The 18,420-nt window shown below is 45.5% G+C and overlaps 1 protein-coding gene across 4 annotated transcripts in view; it reads left to right on the top strand.

Moving 5' to 3' along the window:
• Tfiifalpha (transcription factor IIFalpha) overlaps positions 1-17,179 on the top strand; it is a 34,917-nt gene extending 17,738 nt beyond the window's left edge. The window contains exons 8-13 of one of the 4 annotated variants that reach the window (XM_077693464.1): positions 3,902-4,107; positions 5,030-5,142; positions 5,241-5,331; positions 8,995-9,030; positions 14,068-14,194; positions 16,855-17,179. In XM_077693464.1, coding sequence (XP_077549590.1) covers positions 3,902-4,107; positions 5,030-5,142; positions 5,241-5,331; positions 8,995-9,030; positions 14,068-14,194; positions 16,855-17,071 — 790 coding nt within the window. In that variant the 3' untranslated portion in view covers positions 17,072-17,179. Of the gene's footprint in view, positions 1-3,901; positions 4,108-5,029; positions 5,143-5,222; positions 5,332-8,994; positions 9,031-14,067; positions 14,195-16,854 lie in introns of all 4 variants that reach the window. The other 3 variants (XM_077693463.1, XM_077693466.1, XM_077693465.1) reach the window with 3 other exon arrangements.
• Positions 17,180-18,420: the final 1,241 nt, after the last annotated feature.

Raw genomic sequence — 18,420 nt, 5'->3', positions numbered from 1 at the left:
TATCGAGCCAGTTGAGGAGCCAACAGAATGGTGTTCTGGAATGGTCATTGTTCAGAAACCTGACGGAGATGTACGCATATGCGTAAACCTGACTGAGCTAAACAAGTTTGTAGAGCGAGAAGTTCACCCTCTGCCTGTCAGTGAACATGTCCTTGCGCAACTTGCCGGAGCCCAGTACTTCTCCAAAGTCGACGCCAATTCAGGATTTTGGCAGTTTGAGCTTGCGGAAGAGTCTCGAAGCATGACCACGTTCATAATGCCATTTGGCAGGTACCGGTTCAAGAGACTACCGTTCGGAATCAGTTCAGCGCCTGAATTCTTCCAAAGGAAGATGTCACAGTTTTTGGATAACCTGGAAGGCGTCGTGTGTAACATGGATGATATCCTGATCTACGGCAGGACACAAGCAGAGCATAACGTCGGTCTCAGAGCGGTTCTGGAAAGGTTACAGAAACATGGCGTCACGTTGAACCGTGAAAAGTGCGAGTTCAATGTTCAAAGGGTAAAGTTCTTGGGACACATCGTTGATAACCAAGGAATTCATGCCGACCCGTCAAAAGTGCAGGCTATCATTGACATGAGACCACCATCAAACACTCAGGAGCTGAGAAGGTTTCTCGGAATGGCAAACTACCTGATGAAGTTTGTCCCGAACATGTCAGAAATAGCTCACCCCATGAACGCTCTTCTAAACGCGAAAAGCGAGTGGGTATGGACCTCAGCCCAATAGAAAAGCTTCGAACTGCTGAAGAAAAAGCTCTCTGAAAGTCCAGTTCTATCAGTATTCGACCCAGAGAACATGACTGTAGTTTCAGCAGATGCCTCATCGTTCGGGTTAGGTGCAGTTCTGCGACAGAAGCAGAAAGATGGAGTCTATCGACCTGTAGCGTACGCATCCCGTAGCCTGTCAGAGACAGAAAGGAGGTACGCTCAGATTGAGAAAGAAGGCCTTGCTGTGACCTGGGCATGTGAGAAGTTTCAGGAGTATGTCACTGGATTACAGTTTACCATTGAAACTGACCATAAGCCGTTAGTTCCGATTTTCATGTCGAAACATTTGTCGGATATCACTCCCAGGCTACAAAGGCTAAAAATGCGCATGATGCGTTTTTCCTATAAAATGACACATGTGCCGGGCAAGGACCTTGTTGCTGCTGACGCTCTGTCTCGACAGCCGCTACCTCACCGAGATAGCACTGAGCTTGAAGAAGAAGTTGCATGCTACGTTAGAAGCGTAATTGCCAATCTTCCGTCAACTGACAAGAGACTTGCGGAAATTCGACGAGAGCAAGCGGCAGATCCAATTTGCAGCAAGTTGAGCAGCTACAGTGAAACCTCGATATATCGAACAGCGCGGTTCCCGCGAAATAGTTCGATGTAACCAGAATTCGATATATAAAATCACGCAAAAAACGTGCCATAAACTGGTTTAAATGAATAAATGAACGAATTGTGCAGTAAATACTTACTTGGTGCTTCAAAGTATTTATTCTTTTGGCTTAAAGTACTGCAGCAGGCTAGCCTGGCGTGTTATACACGACTTCCTCGACGTAGTCCAAACGTTTCACAAGCGAAAGGCCGGTGCCTTCGCTGCAGTAGCGGTGTGGTAGGGACAAAACCGCTGAAGCCTCGGTCGAAGTCGGGAGCGGGGCACTATCAGCGCTTGCGGGTACAACCTCGGCAGCGTCTTCGCTTGTGCGCTCAGTAGTAACCTCCGCTAGGATCTCCACATCCATCAACTCCGCCGTCGTTCCGGTGCTGTCGTCACCGCCAACAAAGTCATCAATGCACATACTTCGTGGCTCAGCACCAACAAAGCGCTCCAGCTGGCCCCATGTTTCTTCAAGCTCGCCTTCTTTTTTCGCACCATCCAATTCTGCTTCGGTGCAACCGATGAACACCAGTCGGGAACGCCCATCGCGCCACCGCTATCCTCGAGGGTACTGCGGGATAGCTCGCCGCCTGTCAACAGAGTGCGAGCGGTCTGGGTAGTCTGGGGTGGCGGAGTTCGATATACCCATTTCATGTCCGTCCCAGTTCGAAATAAAAAATTAAAAATGCACGTGATTTTCCTCGTGATATAGAAAGTGTTCGATATAGGCAATAATTCGATATACCCGTGTTCGATATATCGAGGTTTGACTGTACTGCAATGATGGATGGCCAGACCGCAAAGAGCTCCCTTTCGAATGTAAAGATTATTGGCAGCACAGGTCAGACATAGCTGTTCAAGATGGCCTTCTCATGAAAGGATCAAGGATTATAATTCCTGGGCCCATGCGCAAAGAAATACTCGCGAAGATACACCAGGGACATCAAGGAATTGTTAAGTGTCGAGCAAGAGCCCGAGAGTCGGTATGGTGGCCGGGTGTATCGACAGAAATCGAAGAGCTTGTTCGCCGATGTACACAGTGCGTTAAAGAACAGGGATACAGACATGAGCCGTTGATGCCATCTGATTTTCCCGATCGACCATGGCAGAAAGTTGCCATGGACATGTTTCACTGTGGAGGGAAGAACTACTTGCTTGTGACCGATTATTATTCAAGGTATCCCGAGATCGCCCTGCTTCCGAGTATGACAGCGCAAGAAGTTATCAAGCACGTGACGTCTATTTTCGCAAGGCATGGCACGCCTGAGACAGTTTTCAGCGACAATGGACCTCAGTTCAAAAAACTTGATGGCTCTGCTTTAGCCGGCGGCTCGGCCCGACGCAGGAAATACGAGGGCGCGACCCGGGGAGGGGAAGCGAAAAATAAAGGCACTCTCAGACTGAACGCCAGACGTGTCGGCTGTATGTTTCTCGCGCTCTGCGAACACTACACTCGTTATTATGTTATTACGGGCAGTTGTGTGACCTTTTTAAGGACATCCTACATGAAGAAAGATGGTGTGCAAGTGGAAAGTGGTATCTGAAGCAAAAAACCAAAAAGGAATCCTTACAGCAGTGATTCTCAAATGGGGGTCCGCGGACCCCTGGAGGTCCGCGAGAGCATTTGAGGGGTCCGCGAAGCCTACCTCAAAGCTTTTACTCAAAGCTTTTCTCGATTTTGCCAGCACTTTCTTGCAATGCAAATAATGTAGCTTTGTCGCATTACATGTACGTTTAGTTTCTCCGCGTAGTACGTATTTTAACAACTGCTTTTTGCACGACAAGCCAGCTATGAGAAGGAAAAAAGCATACACAGAAGAGGCAATATATAGGTGTTTAGAAGAATTTTAGATTCAAGACTAGATTGTTTAACATGGTACGCATCGTCATTAGCGTCAACCATAAAAGGCGGGCATCGAATAAGTGTGTGGGCTACGTAAGCTGCAAGTAGAAATTGTTTGACATTATGACACCAAACAACATATGCTCCATCGTGGGGTCCCCCATCACTTTAGCAATCCCAAAAGGGGTCCCCGGGGCAGTCATGGCTGAGAACCACTGCCTTACAGCATTGATGGAAATTTCGTGTTCGACCAAGTTAAAAAGGCTGATGCTGGAAGTTCTCGCGAGGCCCCACTGTAATGTACCACTGAACATAAGGGCCATCTTTTCGTGAGTATTTTCAGAGTAAATTCAGCTTGATTGCTGTGTTCGCTCATTAAATGTTGCATAAAGCATGCCGGAAGAATAAATTGTTTTCCCAGCTTGGAAATTTCACAAATGGGTTATAGTATGACACTGCTGATACGTAGTGTGAACATTTGCAATTCTTGCCGTGTACATTACAAGCAGTCTGCACTGCATTACAATAGTCTTAATTATGCCTCTGGTGTAAGTTCTGCGGACTGACAGCCTACAAGACCCCTGTGGTAGAGGTTGCGGTTAACTTCACTTGCTGACTAGTCTGAAGCGAGTGGGGTGGGGTGCCCCAAGGTGGTGTTCTGTGCCCTCTGCTGTTCTTGTCCTCAGCTCGGAAGACGAAGAGCCTGAGGACGAGAAGGCCAATCGGGAGATGAAGGGGGTGGAGGATGAGGATGCCCTGAGGGCTATTGACCAGTCGGACGAGGAGGAGGAGCCCGAGAAGGAGGAGGAGAAGCCCGAGAACGAGGAGGAGGCTTCCAAGGACGACAAGGCCGCCGAGCCTAAGCCCAAGTCCAAGGCTGACAAGAAGGATGGTGAGCAGCTTCTGTTTGTTTGGAGGGACAGGGGGAGATCAGTGGCTGTGGCGTAACTTATTCAACTCAGCTGCACCTTGTTGCATTGATTAACAGAATATCCCGGGGCTGTGCAGAATAAAATATGAGGAGCTGCCTGCTGATAGGGAGGTACTTTTACAGACGCTTTAGCTTGAAAAACTGCAGGACTACTTTCGGAGCATTGGGGAAAATTTAGTTCAAAAAACACTTTTTGAGTCCTTAGTATTGTCGTGGCCCTGATCCGTATACTCTAAAAGCTCGTTATTTCGGCCCCCGTTGGTTCAGAAATGAGGATAATTTGACATTCCTACTCTCTCCCTTCGAAGATGTGCATTGCCCTATGGCCATGGACCTTCGTTTTTTTGGCGCAAATTTACGTGAGCATCGCTTAATTTGGACCAACGCCGTCTTGAGCCGCAGTGCACTGTCCTTTGCTCACCCGCTCTCTCCCCTTTGCAGTGGGGAGAATGAAAACGTGCATTGCGCCCAGTAAACATTCGGCGGCAGCCAAAAGAAGCTGTGGATACTCACTGTTCTGCAAGAGTTGTGCTATGATGCTTCATGCAATACTCTTGCTCTGCACAGATTGTCGAACGTCCAAAAACTTGCTCTTTCCGCCCAGCTATTTACGAAAAGACAAACTAGTATCACTGTCTTCGCAAGCTTAAGGCACACATAACGCAATGATAATTGTGCTCTTTTGTCATTCGTTTGATGATTTGACCTTCAGATAATTCGAATTTTCGATAATTCGTGCATTGTTACTCTCTAGCAATCCGAATTAACGAGCTTTTAATGTCTTTACATCCTTTATTTAGATTCGAGTGCAGACATTGCATGCTTGTTATTAGTTGTTTGTGCATTTTTCACTGAGGCAGCGTTGTCCAAATCTCCCGTGCAGGCGGCTCTTCCTCCAAGGGTGCGTCTAAGGGCAACTCGTCCGGCGAGTCCAGCTCCGAGTCGTCGGACTCGGACTTTGACGACTCCAAGTTCCAGTCGGCCATGTTCATGCAGGTAACCGAAGCTAGGTTTCCAGCCCGCGCTCACACTCTCAGCTCCTGGGCATAGACAGCGCAGCACCATTGTTGATGAAGTCCTCTTCCGCGCGACAGAAACCTAAGAAGAAGAACGGTTCGGAGAGCGCCAACAGCAGCCGCGCCAACACGCCCACCAAGCACGGCAGCGACGAGAAGAAGGGCAAGGGTGAGTCCCTGGGGAGCCTCCTTTTCTTTTTAAGGGAAAAATTGCCTGGACTCAAGGGGGACTCTCCTGATCACGTTCCTATGGGGCTTACTAATTTGTGCCCCACGGGCTTATATTACAAACCATCATGCGCCAATACGAAAAGTTTTACAGATCCATGAAAAAATGTTTGGCCTGGCTTGCTCATTTTTGAAATATGTCACTTTTGTACTGAAATGTTTTTTTAATATTAAAGTTATATATTTTTGAAGAAGTTAGATGGGCAGGTGCGATCAGGAAGTTTGTGGGGATAAATTGGTTGCAGTTATCACAGGACCGGGGTAATTCGAGATCTATGGGAGAGGCCTTTGCCCCGCAGTGGGTGTAAATAGGATGGTGATGATGATAATGTACTGAAATAAAACATAACCTGGAATGCATTTTAGTTAAGCTAGTCTGCACTAGATGGCACTCGTTAGCCAGCATGCTAGATATCATTTCTTTTATTTCAGAACGGTAGTGATATGGTTTTCAAATAAGTACTAAACTAGCCCATTAGGAATGCTTTCATGAAATGGTAAAACTTTTGATATTGGAGCGCGATGATTTTTTGGCCGGTGAGCCATAAATTCGTAAGTCCCAGGGAAATGTTATCAGGTGAGTCCCCGCAATGCACAGCTTAATTGTCATGTAGCCAAGGACGGCGCAGGTTTCTTTAAGGGAAAAACGTTTATTGGAGCGAACTTGTGCTCTGCTAAAAACAACTCGAAAGATCACACAAGCGGCGACGGAGCAGTAATAACATGACATGTGCGGACGAGTGCTGGCAAATTGAATGTTACAATGTTCGCTTTGCGAGCATTTATCCTTAGGCATTAACTCCTCGAGCATTATTGAATCAGAACTAGAACGTTGGCAACCGAAGCCAAACATTTCATTCTAGTCACAACAGGCGGTACTCTTCCTATCAAATCAGATAGCCAGCGCGGCATACAAAGCACTACTAACTTAGATAAGACAGCTTAGCGCAGGCGGCAAGAATACATCAAATAAATAAACCAGAGGGTGTAGTTTGCGGCAATATTAACTGATGCAGTTGACGATCGATATTTTAAATCTTTTGAGGGTGGCAATACTGTCAGCATTATCAAAAATCCAAGTTCGAAAAAGTGCTGATAAGTTACCTAGCAATCCCGTAAAAACCTCCGAATCATACTGCTTGGTCTTCACAATCAGTGTCTGGAAAAAGGGACCAGTGTATGTGTGAGAGTGTGTGAATGTAATACCCTGCCGTGGTGTTGGAAACAAATGCAGACAGTGGTTGTTATGAAAGCATGGTTGCGTAGCAAAGATACTTCAGCTTATTCTTCAGCTTCGTTGTCATAATGAGGTTAGCTGGTCAACTCTGCATTTCCGGTCCTCGTGCACAGGAGTTTCGGCACAGTAGACGCTGGGATAATGAAAAATGGGGCATCTCGTGATCACCGGTGATTTTTGTTAGTTCTAGGGCCTTTTTACTGGGTTCTAGGCATTAACTTATGGGAGTCAACAAGATGGAGTGCAAAAAGGTAAACGTTGATCAAGCTCACTGGAATGCAGCCAAGGTCTGTGCAAGGAGTTGCCTCATACCTACCAAATCTTTTCTTTGGCTTCTACCTGTGCGAATGGTAGAACTCTGCTGATGCCAGTGCTTCTACTGTTACATGTAATCATGTATGTTATGCTTTTTGATAGTTACAAAACTTTTTGATGAGAGTATTTATTTTATCATGTTGAAGGCAACTTCGAACTGGAAACATTGATCATTGCAGATTGTTTGCAAGAGCAGCTCGAATGAGTGTCTTGTATTGTAAGTGTTGTGCGAAGGAGCAGTTACAACTGAACTTACAGTCTAGCTTTGAACTGCGTTCATATTGAAACCAAACTTACAGTATAGCTTCAAACTGCAGTAAGATTACAACCAAACTCTTTTCTGGTGTTTTTTTGCAGTGTGACAGTGTTATTGAGTTGCTCCAGCTTCATACCTGTGAGAAGTGTTTTATTAGGGGCTGTGCCAAGATACTGGAAAGTATATGGAAGAAGCATGTTGCTAGTATTGTGTACGCAAAAAACAGATAGCATGTTCCACCTTTTTGGCGTGGCTGTTATGAGTTGATCTTACAAGTGATGTCTTGTCTTTGCTGAGCGCTGCTGTACTTACAAGCCATGAGCGGGAAGCTTTGGCAAAAGAAATTTCAACTGCATCTTTGTTTCATCGATCATTAGCTTCTGTGTAGTTCACTTGCATGTTATGGCTGGCTCTACCAATAATACGTCATTCACTTTCACCACCTCAAGCATCAATTTTCAAAATAAACTATGGTTTTGGGCTTTTGAATAACAATTTTGTTACTCAAGCATCCCTTGCATTTCTAGTCCCAGATGAGACCAGTGGTTCTTTTTTCCTGTGTGATAGTTACAGTCTGCCTTGCCTGGCTTTAGTTTACAAATATAGAAGGGTGGCCTTAACTGCTGTGCAATTGTGGGCAACTTTTTTTTAAAGTGCCAGGCACTTTAGGGGCTTGCCTTGTCATCGTAGCTCACTCGATGGGCCCAAGTAGAGCCTCTTGGCATACCGTCGTAGCGGCGTCCCACAGAGGCTTCAAAAACCAAGCGGTTTATATAGTCATAAGCGTTCACAACTTCTGAACTGCTGTCATTGGTTATACATCTCCCCGTTGTTTAGTGCCAAGAAAACTGCAGGTACATTTGAGTCAAAATGTACGTAAAGAACCGGCAGCGGCTGTGTTCATTTAGTTAGGAACGCTCGTTGGGTTGGTTTTTACGATAGTACGCGAAAAAAAAAAGTGGCAGTGCAACGCTGCCACGTCCGGGAGGAAAAGCAAGCAAACAAAGAACAGAACTTCCGCTTGCGCAGTTTCGGGCAGGGGGTGCGCGAGCTCCACGAAGGCGGGAAATTTGAATTGCTTTGGGTGGTAGCAGTGAGGGGATAACGACGGTGCAGTCCATTATGGCGAATCACTGCTCTGCACTTCCGACAGCTTTCACATTGAGTGGAACGACTTTAATTTTTTTTTCCCTTTTTGCTAGCAGTTGTTTATGAAAGTTGTCAGCGCTGTGTCCACAAAAAAACAAAAAAAACAAAGGACATGCGGTGAATAGCTGGTTGCGAGGGCAGTGGGTGCTGCGATCACATCTGCGAGCTTCTTTTGCTAACCATGCGTAATTCTCAGGATTTGCACACTCACGGAAACTAAAAGCAGTTACTTGTTTCAAGGTAAAAATACATACTTTCTATAATTGTAGTTAATATCTTGACATGTAAGGTTTTACTGTTAAGTGAATGTATGCATCAGTTTATTCGTTGATTGATTCAAGATTAGGAACGTGGTGTGATGAGTGTCTCTTACTATTAAGCGGTAGTGGGGATGCATGCTGATAGTTTGGGGGAAGCTTATTCTTGCATTAGGTTTTAAAAAAAGAACCTTTGTATGCAGCAAAAGGTAAAGTTGGCTGGACAGGATTTCACTAACCATGTCACTTCATTTGCTGCATCGGCATGCCTGCTACTTTGTTTTGCATTTGCTTTCCCATTGTTCAGAATTACGTTGGTGCATGCTGATTTGGGAGTGTTCTTACCGACGGTGCAATGTGTTATCTCTATTCTCTGGCTCATCTTTTTAGGGCTTGGAAGTGGGGTCCAAGAACCATGGGAACTTGATAAGTATCTCGATAGACCTAATTGCATTAGTTTCACGTTTGCCTTTAGTATGTACTCACTTGCCTCGGCCCAATCTTGTAACTTAATCTTTAGCAATAGACAATATGCACTCTTTGTTTTGCGGAAAACTTGGTTGCATTTTGCATAGAAGTCCCTGTTTAACGTAGAGTTTATTAATGTTACCCCAAAAAGCTACTTTAAAATAAGTGATACAATTCTTCCAAAGTACCAATTACCATTGTACCAATGCTGAACTCGTGACGATGTTACATTCAAAACTTTTAGAGCTCAATTGCATATAATCATGATACAAAAATAAAGATGTGACAAATACAGCAGTGTCTATAGTATCATATTTTCCGGTCTATAAGTCGCACTATAGTATAAGTTGCACCCCCCTCAAAACGGCAGTTTTTCAAAAAAAAAAGGTATATAAGTCACACCGGTGTATAAGACGCACTTGTTAATCATGTAAATTGATAAAGGATCAATTTGTTAGAAAGTGCGGCGAAAGTACATGGTTCCAGCGGCCGCTGCCTCTGAACGCATCCCCGTGTAAGCAGTGCTAGACACGTGCATCTACCGTCCAAAGACGAGACGGAACTAACTTCTCAAAAATGGTTTATTGATACACACACATGGCATGTACTTACAGACAACGTTTAGGCAAAACCATCGAAGCGTTATTTCTCCGACTCGCTAACAAATAATTCATTTAGACCGTAGAGCTGTGTCTCTGAATGTGTACTGACATCACGCAGCGCACAGGCAGCCATGCACAAAGTTATCCCATACATAAGTCGCACCGGTGGATAAGACGCACCAACAAAAATTTCAGAAAAAAAACCGCGACTTATACACCGGAACATATGGTATTCATTCTTCAGCAAATGGAATGGATAGTGTATGATACTTGTTGGGCCCAAAAGCACAAGAGATCAAAGCGAGATATTGTTATCTGCCTGACGCATAATAATGTGCCACGAACTATGAATGCAGCAGCACTAATTGCATGCGATTGCTTGTGCATGTCTCAAATGTGTAGTTGTGTTAACATACATTAAGCACAGTATGCTACCCGATATACTTTCTAAACTTGTGTAGGCAGCTTTTTTTTTTTCCTTTTTTTCTTTTGTTTGCATGAATTAAAACAATTATTTTGGTTTGGATTGATTTAGATTAGTCCAAATAACTTTCTTTGTCATATTGTTGCGTAATTGTGCACGGAGTCATCTAACCCATGTACAGTCAAACCCCGCGATAAAGAAATCCCACGAGTACGAAATTCCCGCGGCAACGAAATATTTTCCGATCTCCGGCGAACGTCCATAGAAGCCCAAGTATTTCATATCTTGTGGCAACAGAATGTTTTTAGGAAGCGATCCCGCATTAACGAAATTTGCTGCAAGTCTGGTTGGCCTGTTATCAGCCCGTTTGAGGCTAACAGTGTGCAAAAAGCGCCCAAATGCATCTTTTCAGACTTGGAGGGCATAAAGTTCTACCACAACGTGCTTGCATGGCCACCGCCATATTGGTTTACAAAAAATATCGTGCAGCAAGTGGCCGTGTAGGCAGCTTCGTATAGACACCACCAGGGGGCGACACATGGTGACTTACGGCACGCTTTCGCTTGGGCTATGCTAGCTGGCTACCGCTGAACGGTACACGTGCGTTTGTTGGTTGTGTGGTGATTGGCACTTTTGCTGTTATAATATACCTGCCTCCGCCATCCCAAAAGTGGAAGTTTTTATCGCTACAAGATAAGGCAGCCATCATTGCCCAATCAGTGGCTTAAGTAGAAGGGAGGGTCGTGCCGACAAGTTTGGAACTGCCTGCAATTCACTCTACTATTTTGAAAAGCAAGGACGCCGGTCTTTAATGTCACACATGTGCAAAACAAAACAATATGACGGCTGCGCGCCTTTCCGGACGTCAACAAAGCGGTGCTCACTTGGTTTTGTGAACAGCATTAGAACGAGATGCCACCGTCTGGCAGAGTTCGTCAGCAGAAGAAGCTGGACTTTGCTCTGTATGTTCGGATATGCTCGGTGCCGAGTGTCAAGGAGAAAACGAGAAAAACGTGCAGAGACGTGTGAACCCACGGAATGTTTTGGATGCGTTCGACATGATTCGGTCGTTCTGGGGTGCGCCCGTGGCCTGACAACTAGCAATGAACTGTTTCTTGTAATGTGAGAGCTGAGCAGTGAAGTTGCGGCAATGTAAGGCCTGCAAAGTAATATAACCGACTTTCAGAAATAAATTTTCGGTCTGCGGGCAATTATCGTGTCATTTAGGTTTCATTCTCGCAGTAACGAAATTCTTGCAAAAGCGATTCTTTTGGCTTTCCCCAGTGGTTTCGTTATTGCGGGGTTCAACTGTATAACATTGCTGCATTGAACAATAATAATTACTAAAAAACTCAATTTTAAACGTCTTGCAGTAATCAGTGTTCTATAAAACCGTAGATTTAAACACCACTTATTAGGGACAATTGTTTGGCTTATAAAATGTTGCCTGCAAATTAAAGTAATGTTTTTTAAAGTTTATTGTGTCAAGTGTAGCTTAGGTTGCTCAGAATTGCCGGTACCGAATCAAACAAAATCTTCATTTTCACGTCAAGAGTGGCAGGGGGGATGCAGGAAATAGCCTCTATACGTGGGCTGTGTTGCCTGCCGTAGTTGAAAGCTCCCAAATATTTTAGGCTACAAGGGATTCTTGTAACTTGTAATTAACACGTTGTCAGACCAATCGTTTGTGGGCTTTGCTCGGGGTTCATTCATAATTTTCAAGTCTAGTGTTACGTCACTAATTCCATCAGTAGCGGGCATGATTTGTGTTTTTTTTTGCACTCACCATTCGTTAACCAATTTGAGAAAAGAAACAAGCGGTTTCCTTTTCTCTACGATATGAAATTGATGAGAAGTTGAGCTTAAAAAGGGGACATGAAGACGGAATACAATTTTGTTCAGTTTCAAAGAACGAGGCTTTGGTAACTCACTCAGCTCCAGGCCAGCCATGAAAGACGTTTTCTTAAATGAAAATTCAAGAAATATGAAAAAGCTGCCAAATTTTGTTCTGCGGGGATTTAATGTGGGAAGGAGTTATTTATTATGGGCCAGAACTACACCGTGGTTATGAGTGTGTTAACCCCTTTGGGGGTCAAATCTTTTTGCCAGATGCGACCCCACAGGGTTGATTTTTTTTATTGCTGATTTAAATTGTTTGGACGAATCTATTTTGAGAAAAAATTGTCATAATATTTCTAGGGTGACCATAAAGTGACAAAAAAATAGTTTGTGTTGTTACATACACGTGGTTTATTCATTAGTAACAGGAGAAAACTTCTAAAAAAAGTTTCGCGGGTGTAAGAAGGGCGAGAAGTGCAAAAGGCGAATCAGTTTCGCGGGCCAAGAAGCGGGTAGCGCGCAGAGGACGAAACTGAAACTAGCCGCTCCACGCCCGCACGTCATCGATAGCTGGTGCGATAGCTGGTGCACCACTGAAGTAAAGCATTAAAAATTAAAGGAAGAGCCATCGGCGCAAGAAAGAAATTTCTCGTATTTCCGCAGTCTGTCAGCGCATGCCAAGCGAGAGAAATGATTGAAAAAGGCGTGCTTTTTAACTTTTCCAGACGCCGCTTGCCATTTCCTCCCACAAGAATTTTTTTGCTGTTTATATGCTTTGTATCTCCTCAAATAAGATGAATTCTCAGGTTGCTGACCCTAACACAATCTTAGTTTTTTTTACAGTCTCATACATAATTGTGTAAATAGCGTCACAGAGGTCAGTGGCATCAAGTAGCGCGGAATATTTCCATATACCTATATATGTGTGTGATATGCATTGTTCCTATATTTTTTTTTAAATCGGCAAGTCTTTTGACGTTTTGCTTTTTTTACGCTCTTAGTAATCTTACTAGCCTCCAGATGGCCCTGAAATCTTCATTGTCATACGGCGGATACAGAATTATGCTAAAATAGCGAGAACTTTCAGCTTTGGTATTTCTTTTTTGTAAAAAATCGCAGGATTGAAATGCACACACTTGTGTACATAGCGTCTGAAAGGGTTAAACATACAAGCGATGACATACATGTACATCATTGGCCATTTTGAAGGTGTTTGCAGGGGACGTGCATGTACGTCATTGACCCTGAAAGGTTTAACTGCATGGTAGCATTCCAGTGATGCGACCAAATGGACCCCACCACAATCGACCAGTTGTGCCTTTGGCCGTGGCTTAGGTTGATGGCTGCCAATCACGTAAGCGATAGCCTGTGGAGAAATAGCTGGAAAGGGGCTGGGGTGCCGTCACCGCTTCATCTGTTTTCTTTAAAGGGAACCGACATTTGTTGAGTACATTTTCTTTATCTCAAATGAAAGGGCATCACTTAAAACACCTTAACCCGAAACGGTTTTCCTGATAGCGCCCTAGAACTTCTAAAATTGGAATTAGATCTACCAGGTTTAGGTGTCCCACCAACAAGGAATGCTGGGAACCATGACTGTGAGCTGTGCGGCAACACACTTTTAACTGCACGTGAGATTAAAAGCGGTATTTAAAAACTTGGCTCCGACTAAAAAAACAGTAATGCGCAACCTTTCATGTTCCTTCATGCGGTTTTTGAATCACGCTTTGAAATCGACTGAGTTGATTGGACACGCAACATAGTGTCACGTCTAAATGCCACATGGCGCCACGTTTCAGACTTCGGAAGTTTTAGTGCCAAATTAAAAGTATTTCGACCTGTTTGTTTAGAAATTCCTTGCGGTTACCTCAGTATATAAAACTCTAGCTTTCATATGAACTAGACAGCATGCATTCCACAAAAATCAGCTTAAGATCTCACTGATGTCTTCAAAGTTTTCGATGAAATCAATGCTGTTGTCATCGGGACAAAGCAGCCTTTTTCAGTGAGCCGAACGCGTATTTTGTCTTCATGACCCCTTTAAGAACAGAACGTGCCACAACCAAACGAGTGTTTCAACTTCGCCTTTTTTTCCGACTGCCTCGAATGATGGTTCCCTCTTTGGTGCACGTTCTCCAGGCAAGGCCCTCAAGCGCAAGAACAGGGAAGAATCTCCAGCGACCGCCACGAAGGGAGACGCGGCCTCACCGAAACGCCCGCGCACCGAGCCACCGTCCGCACTTTCCATGCCCAGCAGGTGGGAAGGAGGATCTTTGCTTTCCTTCATGTACCACTGTTTGTTGTTGGCTGTGACGTATGATTGGCTGAAAACTGAAATTCGTGCGTGTTTATGTACATAGCTGGGATGATGGGAAGGCACCCGCATTCCAATCATCGTCTGGATTCGGGCGATGGCCCGCCACTAGACAGCTTTAGCTTACCGTGTTACCGTGTTACTGTACCATTACTGTCATACCCTGATGCCACTGCATGTGCGAGCAGTTACCGTGAGCGGTACGTTACCGGGGCAAGTTTTACCGCCGTCACCGTGCTGCCAGCAATGATGAAGTACACCCTTGAATGTCGATTACAGCGAAAACACTGCTTTCGGCACCTAATGATTGGTAACATTGATGAAAGTAATCTTCGTTGATGTTGATTATCAAGTGATGGTTGTTAAATGATGCCGAGGAGAGCATCACACAAGGAGACTTAGCAGATGGGAGAGGGGAGTGTGGCCACCTAATCTCGTGCTAAGCCCAGCCCGCCTCGAATAGTTCAGATAAGTTGCTGAGCTTGCAAAGCGCTTTTACGCCTCCAAAATTGGGCTGGGCCGTGTAGTGTTGGTTATTGCAAAAGTATTTCAGCATACTTTACTCGTTTTATGCACAAATATGTAGCGGAGGTGTGAATTTTGGTTTACGATATTCGACATTAATTGTGCCCACTAAATGGCAGCATCGGCATCAAAGCTGTTTTCAAAGCTATATGGGAGATGTCTACAATTAATTTAAAAGAAAATTGTTGTATTGTGAGCATCTAATTTAAAATGTCTGAGATTCAGGCTATTTCACCCATGAGTGAAGAGTTCTGGGCACCAAATTTTGTTTCATTTGCATGTCGCTACCTGCATTCCGGCGACCAGTACTTCAGAATACGAAAGCTGGAAATATTGTGCTAACACGTTTCCCATCTCGACTGACAAAAAGACCCCGGTACATGTGCGCGTGCGTGCAGTGGCGTCACAGTACAGTGGTAACTGTACGGCAACACAGTAAGCTAAAGCTGTCTACTGCCATGGGAACATGATCCGCCACTAGTCACTGATAAAAGCTGCGACAGTGCGGGATGAGGGCACAGTCCATTTTGAGGGGCAGGACAAAAACCTGTTTTCCCACATGCCCACACATGTGCATCCTTCGTATCTGGACAAATTAAGTGGCTCAGGGAAAAGCTGAAGGGGGCCCACACACACGCACACGCGAGCGAGCGAGCGAGCTTTGAATATAAGGTGGTGTATGAATTTTGGATTTTGGAAAAAAGCCTCGCCTTATATTCGAATAAATACGGTACTCAAACCATTTACGAGGATCGATTGAAGTGTGGCGTACTGTGGAACTCTTTCATGGACAATGCTCAGTATCCTGCAGAGGCCTCTTAGGGCTTCTGCGTTAGATCCACTCTTAGGTGAACCCCTGCTTATTTTTTGTTTACCGCTTTATTCTGTTAGTTAAATTTACTTTCTGTTTTGGTGCTGCATGAGGCCATTTAGGGGTGCTGTGTTAGTGGGTTTGCTAGAAGCACTCTTGTAACCTGCGAAGTTTCACTTTATGATTAACTGTCACACCAACCAAGTCCTAGAACAACCCCGTGGGACATTTGGAAGCACATGTTTTCGGAAACGAGTCGCCACTCTCGTTCTAATGCAAATGTATAGTGGCAGGTTTTCTTATGTTTTGATGACAAAAAATTTGATTGTGATCTGTTCACTGGGAAGGCCTTCATTTGGATTTGGAAATGGCATTCCTTTTGTGTTTCGTGCGGCTTTGCGGACAGTGCTGCCGCACATCATGGCTCAGAAGCCATATAATCTCTGCCCGCAATTCCACGCGGCTATACATAAAAAAAGGAATAGTGAGATGAATTAAGTTGTAAGCATTAAGCGTAAATGGAGCAGAAACTTGGAGGCTCACTAAGAGGGTTCAACTTAAATCGAGGACGACTCAGCGAGCAATGGAACGGAAAATGATAGATGTAACATTAAGGGACAAGAAGGGAGTGGAGTGGGTCAGGGAACAAATGCGTGTAAAGGACATATTAGTAGAAATTAAGAACAAGAAATGGACGTTGGCAGGGCATGTAATGCGAAGGCGGGATAACCGTTGGTCATTAAGGGTAACAGAGTGGATCCCTAGAGAAGGCAAGCGTGGCAGGGAGCGGCAGAAAGTTAGATGGGCAGATGAGATGAAGTTTGCGGGGATAAATTGTTCGCAGTTAGCACAGGACCGGGATAATTGGAGATTAATGGGATAGGCTGGTGATGATGATGATGACGAGAGCCGCGTGGGTCAGGGAACAAACGCGTTTTAAGGACATATTAGTGGAAATTAAGAAGAACAAATGGGTGTGGGCAGGGCATGTAATGCGAAGGCAAGATAACCGTTGGTCATTAAGGGTAACAGAGTGGATCCCTTGAGAAGGCAAGCGTGGCAGGGGGCGGCAGAAAGTTAGATGGGCAGATGAGATCAAGAAGTTTGCGGGGATAAATTGTTCGCAGTTAGCACAGGACCGGGATAATTGCAGATTAATGGGATAGGCTGGTGGTGATGATGACGATGAAGCATAAAGCAAGAGCTTGTTTTTGAGAGAGTGAGAGGGGCTGAAGTATTCTCACGAGGTGACGTAATTTGTTTCCAGCTGGTCATCGAGCACGGAAGGCATCACCGAGGAGTCCGTGAGGCGGTACCTGCTGCGTAAGCCCATGACGACCACCGAGCTGCTCCAGAAGTTCAAGTCCAAGAAGACGGGCCTGAGCAGCGAGAAGCTAGTCAACACCATAGCCCAGATCCTCAAGAGGCTCAACCCTGAGAAGCAGACCATCAAGGGAAAGCTGTACCTGTCCATCAAGGCTTGAGAGCCGCCCTGTTATCACGTTGCATACTGACTGCCACTGAGCATCGAGTCGCGTGCTCGCGAGTTGTTGACGAGGGGCTGTTGTGTAAATAAACTCTGGTTTTATTCAGTGCTTTGTGGATTTCTTTGCGGAATTGAGTTGTTGGGCTAGCTGCATAAATCAACTCAAACCTACGGCTCACCTTAGTGGATTACTGAAGAGGGTTGTAAATACTGGGTAGTTGTTCCATTAGGTTAAAAATGTGTAGTTTGGGTGTTTAATTTTATTAAGATGATTTACGTACGTACCTTCTCTTTTTTTTATGAAGACATATTCGAGAAGTCCCGTTTTCCTCAGGCTAGTGTCTCGCTGATTCGACGATGTTGGCAGTGACAGCAAACTGGCAAGACAGCAGGTACGTACATAGTTAACCCTTTCACTGTCGGGTGTTTCTGGCTGTGACGCGCCACCAATGTCGGCTTGGTTTCCGGAATATCAGGGAAGGAGCATAGTGATTTATTTGACTATGAAAGCGTCCGGAACGTAGTAATTCGTCGAAAGGAAAGAGCGTGGGTGGCCTTCCAGAAACTCTCTAATAATAGAGTTTTAGCAGTCCGTCTGTTCTGTCATTTACGTAGTTACCATGTTTACCAGGACCCTACTGCGCCTGCGCGTGCAGGAGGGCGAGGGGGCGCACCCCACCGTGACGAATGCGCAGACATGGCGAACACCGGCCCGCGGAACTAATCCCCCTACCGCGACGAATGCACAAGTGCCCAGACGAGTCCCGGTCGTACATGACGGAACAGACGGACTGCTAAAACTCTATTATCGGATTCGGCCACCCAAACCTTCCGTCGTACGGTTTCCCCCCTCATCGACGGGGAGTGACCCGGCTTTGTACACAATGATGCGGCGGCGACTGGCGCTGCTGCTGGACACAAACAGCTTTCGGCGGCTAGACGGTCACCTAAGCACCCGCCGGCGAGGGCAGCCTCAATGACCGAGAACGTCGAACGGAGGTGGTGACAAAGGCTCCGTGCGGCGCCGTCCTGTTGGCGGCAGGCTAAGTGCTTCTGCACTCTTCGGCTGCGAGCCGTGCATCATGGGGACCCTTCGTGGCAGGTCTGAGACACTGCTGTTCAAGGAGCACCTGACGCCGGATCACCAATGGTGGCCCAGGCATCCTCCTGTCGCTTCAACCTCAGGTGGCCCTATGGGCTTCGGCCCTAGGTAGACTTCACCACTGAAGTCAACCTGATGCTGACATGTGCGAGAGGAAAAGTGCCCTCTGTCTGTGAGAGTCTGGGCATCAATTTCAGTGCCAGGGATTGTCGGGATTGGTGCGTTCCTGAAACAGGTGGGAGAAA

Source organism: Haemaphysalis longicornis, unplaced genomic scaffold (assembly GCF_048455015.1).
Source record: "Haemaphysalis longicornis isolate Haplotype H1 unplaced genomic scaffold, Haemaphysalis longicornis Haplotype H1 scaffold_12, whole genome shotgun sequence".
Taxonomy (NCBI): domain Eukaryota; kingdom Metazoa; phylum Arthropoda; class Arachnida; order Ixodida; family Ixodidae; genus Haemaphysalis; species Haemaphysalis longicornis.
The sequence above is the reverse complement of the archived record's forward strand: the minus strand, read 5'-3'. Positions and strand labels throughout refer to the sequence as shown.